This window comes from Austrofundulus limnaeus, unplaced genomic scaffold, assembly GCF_001266775.1.
Source record: "Austrofundulus limnaeus strain Quisiro unplaced genomic scaffold, Austrofundulus_limnaeus-1.0 Scaffold12, whole genome shotgun sequence".
Lineage (NCBI taxonomy): Eukaryota > Metazoa > Chordata > Actinopteri > Cyprinodontiformes > Rivulidae > Austrofundulus > Austrofundulus limnaeus.
Window position 1 is genome coordinate 2,723,715 of NW_013952414.1, and position 8,691 is coordinate 2,732,405.

At 40.8% G+C, this 8,691-nt stretch overlaps 2 protein-coding genes across 3 annotated transcripts in view; both read right to left on the minus strand.

Moving 5' to 3' along the window:
• Nucleotides 1-342: 342 nt before the first annotated feature.
• tcf24 (transcription factor 24) lies at nucleotides 343-1,486 on the minus strand (the record flags this gene model as incomplete). The annotated part of the gene is given in 2 exon segments (XM_014002290.1): nucleotides 343-892; nucleotides 1,068-1,486. Coding segments are annotated over 2 exon segments (524 nt in total), but the record flags the coding sequence as incomplete, so codon positions are not given.
• Nucleotides 1,487-4,039: 2,553 nt separating this feature from the next.
• Nucleotides 4,040-8,691, minus strand: part of ppp1r42 (protein phosphatase 1, regulatory subunit 42) — an 8,709-nt gene continuing 4,057 nt past the window's right edge. For both annotated transcript variants that reach the window (XM_014002292.1, XM_014002293.1), the window contains exons 5-8: nucleotides 8,121-8,237; nucleotides 5,077-5,194; nucleotides 4,831-4,965; nucleotides 4,040-4,609 (exon numbers count right to left, since the gene is read on the minus strand). In XM_014002292.1, coding sequence (XP_013857746.1) covers nucleotides 4,476-4,609; nucleotides 4,831-4,965; nucleotides 5,077-5,194; nucleotides 8,121-8,237 — 504 coding nt within the window. In that variant the 3' untranslated portion in view covers nucleotides 4,040-4,475. The remainder of the gene's footprint in view (nucleotides 4,610-4,830; nucleotides 4,966-5,076; nucleotides 5,195-8,120; nucleotides 8,238-8,691) is intronic.

Here is an 8,691-nt window from a genome sequence, read left to right on the forward strand (position 1 = left end):
TCCCCCCACAGAATCGTTAAGAATATTTAGTTATTTAAAAAAAACATTAATTTGCACTTCTTATGTAATGTTTTTTTCAAACAGTTTGCACATCAATACAAATAAACCTATTTTCTATATAAAGCTTTTTTCTTCCTTATATGCTATGATTTCYTTTTTTTACAATACTGCATTTTTAAGCAGAATTCTCCGTTGATTTTGACTTTGTTAGTGTGCAGACAGTTTTTATTATGTTATCCCAAAATACCAAATAAAAATAGCAGCAAGTAAATAATAATACTCCCATTAGGCCTAAGAAAATAATTGCTTTTGATGTGACGTTTTTCTTGAAAATACTTTTTTGTTAAAACATTTGTAGACATTTTGTATTGTTCAGTAATTTATTTTAAAAAAAGAAAAAAAAACATTTACAAATCATGCATGTAAAAAAAAACCCGGAGGGAACATGAGATGAGGAGCTTCCATTGTGGCCTGTCTGACAGACCACTTCACATGACAGATGTTAACTTATTCACACATGCATTTAGTGCAAATGTCTCCAGTCAAAGTGCACAGCTCATGCATGACGGGGCTCCACGGATTTTCTGCAAATATTATTATACCTGGGACATGTGTGGAGCTGCAGGATGCACACAGAACGAGCCAAAACAACAACACAGAAACCTAAAACATGCATTTTTTTATACAATAACAATAATAAATTAATTTACATCGTTTTCAAATTGTTGGGCTTCAGTGGAAATATACAGTCAGATAATATAGATAATTCTCCCGTATCTATAAAAGATTACTGGGAGGTAGAGGATGATGGGCCTTGGTTCTCTGATTCTGAAGGATTGCTCAGGAACTGCCCAGTCGCTCCCACGTACAGTCTGGATCGCATGGGCCATTTCTGTGGAGAAACAATTTGATTTGTTAACGAATTCACCTGCAGGTCCGGCGATTTTAAAGTTGCATCACTAAAATAGTTTTTTTAGAGCGTTAATTTACTCATTTCTGTATTTAATTGGCCCAAACTGCTGCACAGGTAAAAACCTAATTTCTGTGACGTCATGGTTGTGACTGACCTTTACTGGGTGCAGGTAGCCGTCACCTTTCAGGGAGTGCAACGCCTCCGTTTGTTTGCTCTCTCCCTCCTCCGCGCCTTCCTCCTGGAGGGTTCGGGTTAGATGAGCGATGTACGTGGTGGCCAGAATCAACACGTCCAGTTTGGACAGCTTGGTGTCCGGCGGCACCGACGGTAAAGTCTTTTGGAGCTCCAGGAAGGCGGTCCTCAGAGTCTGCACCCGGCTTCTCTCGCGCGCCGCGTTCGCCGCCGCCGGACGGCCTCTGCCGCTGAGGCCGCTGCTGCAGCTGCCGCCGGCCCGGTGGAGCTCCCGGCGCCGACCGTCCGGACTGGGGCTGGAGCTCGGACTGGAAGCGGGGCTGTCATCCGCCGCGGTCCCGGAACAATTACCGCCGTCCATCAGGAGCGTCTGACTTCCAAGAGTGCGCCTACAGACCTGGAGATTGAATTAAAATTAATAACTTATATGATTTACCTGGTCATTATTAGGCTACACATTTTAAGTTAAATAGGGAGTGTTTTTTCTAGTCTATAAAATATATAATCTCTRACCAGTTCTGTTTGTCATATAATCCCTGGCAGACAAGTTGCCAACATATAAACTTCATAATAAAGTTTACCTCTTATCTTTGTCCAAGACGCGGTCTTGAAAAGCGTCATGAAGACAGAGAAGGTCCTCCTCAGTGCGCGTCCTCGGGCGCGCGCAGCAGCATCCAACCCCTCACCTGTGTGCGTAAAAGTCTCAGGAGCTCCTCATTTATTGGACACGCTTCTTCCCCCCACTGCGATGTAGCCTAATTAATCACTCCCTCACAGCGGAGAGGAGCTCTGCTCTCTGCTGGGCTTGTCCCTGTGTGAGGGGGGCAGCGCGGGGCTCGTGCTCCCCGCCAGAGSCTGGACTCTCCGCGGCTCCGACTCGGACGGCAGAACCCCTCTCTAATTGGCTGCGAACCCGACACTGCTGCGTGTGGGGTTTTTTTCTCCCTGCAAGTGGGCCTATTATAAAAAGTTGGTGAAAATGACCTTCAAGGAATGCTTATTGCCCGCCGCTGTACAAGTTTAGGTTGGACATCTCATGCAGAGTGTTAGGAGTGACCATTACAGTATTTTAGGTAAAAATCTGCAAAATTTACCAAATTTCAACAACTTTTGTGTTTTCACAGCTCACTTGGCTGAGGCAGCCATCTTGATGTACACCTAATGAATATCTCCTGAAAGTGTCAATAAAATCTCTTTATGAGATATTTTGCTAACAGACAAAACAGAGCTGATTCCGAATAGTTAATGGCAACAATTTTAAATAAAGATCTTGTGCAGTTGGCACTCAGAGTGTGTTGAGGGATCAGTCTCAGCTACTACCACACCAAATGTGAATATCTTTAAAACTAAATGAGTTGTCATCATTTTTTTTAGATCAGTGCTGGTCACCTTGAATCTGACTGACTCCAAAAGTTAATGAGCTTTAGATCAGTGTTTCCCAAAGTTGGGGTCGGGACCCAAAGTGGGGTCCCGAAACATCAAGGTGGGGTCCTGAAAAGATTTTCTGAATTAATTACATTTATAGTTTAGTTGTTACAAAKGAGTGAGGTTAGTGTATTTAAAATGGATAAATGTAGTATAAAAATATTGTTACTATGCCCATGTTTAGTTGACCTGATACAAATGTTTATCATCCAAAAATAGCTGTAGGCACAGGTCTCTGCTACTGTTATTTTGTGGGTCAAAAGCTGAAAAGTTTGTGAACCAGTGCACTTTGGTTCCCAAAGTTGGGCTTGGGACCCAATTATGGGTCATGAAGCACCTTGGATAATCTCCAGAAATCAGTTTAAAGGGTAATAAAATAATTGCTGATGTAATATTTCCCCTGTAACTATTACAAAAACACAAAAAAGTATGAATAAGTACGATATTTATAAGCTGTTTAGATTGTCAAAAAGCCTGTGTTTTTAGGGTTATTAACAAAGTTYGTGTACTCAGACCAGTAATATTTGGGGTCACAAGTTTTTGCCATGAATATTTTGTGGGTCAGAAGATAAAAAGTTTGGGAACCACTGCTTTAGATGATCATCCCATGATTGATTTCTGAGAGTTTTGTTCAAATCTATCCAGATGTTCATGAGATATTTTGCTAACAGACAAACACACAAGGCAAACAGATAAAAAGAGAGAGAGAGTGAGAGAGAGAGATCCGTTTGCAGCAGTTGTTGAAAACAAACGGGCACGTGAAAGACGAGACGCAAAACATTTTTTGAGGAGCTGCCAGCTCATTGGAGCAGCTAATAAATAAACCCGGGCACTGCAATCAACAGGCAGGCGTTCAGGACATTTTTTTCTGAGACTTCCTAAATTAATCATTCTGATTTCCAGGGCTCCAGACAGAGATGTCGGCGAATTAATGAAAGGAATTATTCATATTATGTATATTCTCAGACTGCTCTCGGTAAACATTGTTTTTGTAAGGATGGGGTAACACTTTCGCTCGGGGCCACTGTAATTAAAAAGTGAAGTTAAAGAAGGTTAAGTAAGCTTGTTCCCTTAATTATCCTGCATCTTTCAGGGGTTACACACATCCATGTGGCTCCTGAAATCCCATTCAGACACTTTGAAACAATTGCAGATAACAAATGTTTTGTTCCTGCCGAGTCATTCATCACAGTTGTTTGAATAGGAGCGCGTGCTGTTAGCTTTGGATAATGTAAAGACTTGTAATAAAAGGGCAACACGATCATTTAGTTTGTGCCACTCTGCATCTAACGCTTCACTTATTTACCCAAATGAATTCTGAAGAAAAAACTCGTAAAATATTACAGCTCCTTGCAAGAAACATTTTGAGCTGCGCAAATGATTTATGTCTGCAGAAACAATCGATTTAATCAGAGCTAAAGCAGCTTTAAGTAAGAGGGAGAAGTGATTTTTAAAGTTTTATACTCAGGTTATTTTTAGAAACTTGTTAAAATGAAATCATGACAAAGACAATTTTTAATTTTTAATGGCTGATGAGATCCATTAACATTTAATTTCTGAAAAACAAGCGTGAGCAAAAAACATTAGTTTTTATTGAGGGATGGCCRAATTTAATTATAATAATAATAATTTTGACAAATTTGAGTGTTTTTGTTAAAATGCCGATCCCTAATAATTATTAAGAAATAATGCTAAGGTGTATTTATTTTTATTTCTAGATAAAATTCCTGAATAAAAGAGATGTTATAGAAGTTGACAAAAAAAAGAAAAGAAATGGAAATAAAACAAATTGATATGAGGCTAGTTAATGTTTATTCACTTCCTAAATTTGTTGATAATTACAGGATCTGAAGGATCTATAACCCTTTCAAAATTTATWACACCGCATATAAATTCTTTGTGTGAATGTTTCCACACGGCATCGTTTTGTTTTTAAGTCCGGTTTTTAATAATTAAAGAAGGTCGGGGTAGACTTGAGTGAGGTGCGGTACTGACACATGGCTGTGGCTCCCCCCTCGGCACGCTTAGTGGAGCTCTGGATGGGACCAGGATGTGGATTCTGACCCCCGTTCAAGTCATCTGGAACACAAACAAAGTCAGATACACAGAAGAAACCCAATATTAGAAACTTCTTTAAAGAAGAAAAAGCAGCGCATTATGCAACCTTTTCTGTTTTTTTATTAATAGCACGAAAAGATGATTTTTAATTTTAAGGCAATAAAAGTACTTAAGCCTTTAAACAAAACAAAAGGGAGTTGGTAAATTGTAACGTGACTATAAACAATAATCTGATCACTTACTTGTAAAAAAATAAGGAACCAATGATCCAGGCAACATCCGATTGTTGKTTTTTTTCTTCCTGGCTTCTTTTGATGTTTTCCAGTTAATAAGAAACTGTCTGGTTAACTCATTAATTTCCTTTCCATCAAGAACCTCTAAATAAATATTCATTTTAAAAACAGACAAAAAATGATTGTGTTTGCATTTCTTTTTTTATCTTTACCCCCAAAAAATAATAATAATGATTTACAGTAATGAAATGTTACCGAGTCTCGTGCAYGCTGTAATAAGTCTGTCTCGGTACTTTGGTTGTTTACACGCAGGATTTCCACTCAGATCCAAGTGGAGCAGCTGAGGCCAGAGGCTGAGCACGTCCTCCAACTCCTGCGAACACGCAGAGCACAGAAACATCAGCTTCACYGGGGTGTGTTTTACCGCTTCAAACAGGAGTTCCCAGCGACTGAACGGGAACAAAAGGGGGCACATTTGTGATAATAAAAGACAAACACGAGATAGCCCCTTCAAAGACAMGGTAGAAGTGAAGGTTAAAGTGAAGTGCAAGGTCCAACAGAATGTGCAAAAACAACACATCAGTCTGTTTTAATCAGGAGTGTCGCCGGTGTCGTGTGACTATAAGTTTTCTCCTGGGGGCAGCGCGAGGCTGGCTCCTCCAGCAAGTTGCCTGCAGTTGTATGTTTATCTAAAGGCACATTAATCCAAGCCTGGAAATATGAATACTCTCTGGACACGCTCTGATTGTTCATTGCCTTCCTGTCTTGGCCAAAGCGCTTCCACTTTTCCAGGCCGAGCTGCAATCAGTTCAGAGGGGACCCCTGAGCACCACGCGCTCCCAGGCTTTGATAAATGATCGTGTCAAGGCCGTCACTCAGAAGGCCCTCACTGAAGAGGAGCTCTGCGCCAAATTGCCCCCCCACCTACACGCGGGGGGTCGCGGAGAGCAAGCGGAGGCTGGATACTCACTACGCTCAACCGGTTCTCTCTGGACTGAACTAATGACGAGGCGGTTATGAGCTCGAGTTTGACCAAAGCTTCGATTCCTCCGTCCTCTCTGCCCCGCGCTCAGCTAACAGCCTCCGAAGATGCTTCCCCCATTTGTCACCCCGGCTGACTGCCTGTCATAATCTGTTTTAAAAAAATCCATAATGTTTCTGCAGGATATTTCACCAAATGGTGCAACTAAGAAATCGATCCTGCAGAGAGCTGTCTTTGCAGAATCAATRGTGGCAGACGACTTGTATAAATTATAGGAAATACTTGCTAGAAGTGACACATGTACGGCAATTACCTCAATCAACAGTCACAAAAAATGTGTACAAATCTCATAAATCCATATTTTAATATGGAACTTAGTACATAAATCAGACGTAGTTAAGAATTTTTACCATTTTAGGAAAAATATAATGATAATATTTAACTAATATTTAAAAGTGATCAGCTGCTGGAGGTGTTAGAGAAATATTGTCCCATTCTTGTCTGATGTATCCAGCTGTTCTACAGTCCTGCATCTTTGCTGCAACTTTTTTTATTTTGCAGGATGTTGCTCTAAATATTTATGCCTTTTCAGATTTGTAAGCTGCTCATGCACCTCCATACCATCAGAGAAGCAGGCTTTTGAGCAGTGTGCGTATAATAGGCTGGATGGTCCCTCGCCTCTTTAATACGCAGGACTTGGTGTCTGTGGTTTCCAAAACAAATTGCCGTTTTTAATTCACCTGACCAGAGGACAGATTTCCACTTTGTCTCGAAACATTTTAAATTAAAAACAGCACGACGCTGCGCCAGAGGCTGTCCAAATTTATTATCAAAATATTGATTTTTAGCGATCTTTTTACAGGCTGGTTAGGGATGTTTTAACCAAGCCATATTGTTACACATCTTTTCACATGTACGACGTCAAAATTTTGTGTAGCTAGCGCTTTCCTTTCTCAAGCTATGACTAAAATTAATCTTAAAAAACATGTTGCTTCCTGCCCGACTCGATCAAGCTACTCCCCGCTGCTTCCAGCCTCCTCAAACCCCACCGTCAATCCGACCAATCACGTCTCGGGCCGTCTCCGCCCACATCAAGACCTCCGCCAATCACGAGCAGGGACGTCTCCGCCCACAGGACAAAACCTACTGCAGAGACCCCTTACTTTTTCACCCTGGCTGCGATGACAGCCGTTAATCGCTGTAATTTGTCGCTCCCCGTGTGTCGAGCCTATTAGTCCTTCAAATTTTGCCTTTAAGCTAATTTGTTGTTTTATGATATTTATAATACTAATATATTAATATTTTTCTAATTTCTATCTATTTTTGCTTCTGTTTAGCGTTGCCATGATGGCTAGGTGACAGGACATACGTCGGCGTGAGGGCGGGATTAAAGCAGAAGACTAGACCGTCCAAATTCTCAGCCATTTTTTTCCGGTCTTTGCAGTCTACCAAGGACCCGGCCCACCTAGACCGGGTAGGCCGGGTCCTTTGAAGGACTCAGCCCCTGAATTTAAACACAGCCCATCCCTGGATGGTGTTCACCTAAAGCTTCTTCTTTGCCTGTTAGAGCTTTGAATGGCACCATGAACACAATAATTTGTGGAAGTGTTCCTGAGCCCAAGCGGTGACATCCAGATCACATCTACTATACCACTATACTGACATCCCAACCTTGTTGCCTTCCATCTTTATTTACATTTTACAAAACATCTTTTTTGGGAATTACGATTGTCTGTCAAAGAGGAAGCTGCAGAAAAAGTCAGTTAAAAAGTACTTTAAAGCACTATCAGGATTATGCCCATTAAATATATTTTAACCTCTTTAATTCATAGATTAAACCAAGGCCTTCACATTAATCTTGCATCAGACAAATTTTCCATTAGGTGATATGCTGTTGGTTTAGGATATCAAACAGAGGATTCTGAGGCAAAGACGRGGGAAAAAACTGCCTTCGAAGGAAACGGAGAAACTTGTGCTTGTTTAAAGCTGTCAGTGAGAAAAGTCCCAGGGGAGCGGCTCGCTGATTTGTTGAATAATTCTGACCCTTCACGAGTCGGGGAGACCTGGGAACCTCTGGCAGGATTTGCAGGATTTAGTTCTTTTCGGTCCTGTTCTCCATATCATTTCACACATCGCTGCAGAAAGCTAACGTTGACCTCATCGGCTAACGGACGGCGTGTTGATTTTAATGTGTCGTGTCGTGCAGAATGTGCTCGACGTGGTGGTAGTTACTGCCCGCCTCACGGCGTGTGGCTGCTTCGATGCTCGAGCACCAACGATGTTTTTCAAATTAAAACCAAAATAATTTCATACTTACCTCAATGCTGTGCAACTTATTATCCTTGGCAGAAAAATGTTGGAGTTCCTTCAGCACAGACAGGGCTCTGATATCGTCAACATTGTTGTTATTAATAATCAGGACACAAAGAGATTCCTGCAAGATAAAAAATGAAGAGAGAGGAGTTCAGAAAGGTAATTTATGACWGATTTATAGGCCTACATAGCTACATGGTTATAGCTTAAAGTACAAAATAAAGTTTAAAAAAGCGGGAAATTACTGCTGATGAGATTTTTTTTAATGCAAAAGCAGCATCTAAGTAGAACTGTATTGTATTGTTCTGTTAAAATAAACTTACGCTTCACAGCATTTTCTCTGTTTAGTTGGAKTAAAAATTTATTTGCATTTATTCCTTTATTTAATCTTTTTTTTACAAGGTATGTAGGGCAGCTGTGGTGCAGCCAACTTGGGATCAGAAAGTTGCCGTTTCAACTTCGTGTAAAGGTTAAATATTGTTTCATTGTACACAAACCTGTTTATTGTATCACTTGTATGAATACAAGATCGATTTTTGTTGTTTCAGTAGATCCGGTATGGGAAGGGGTGGGAT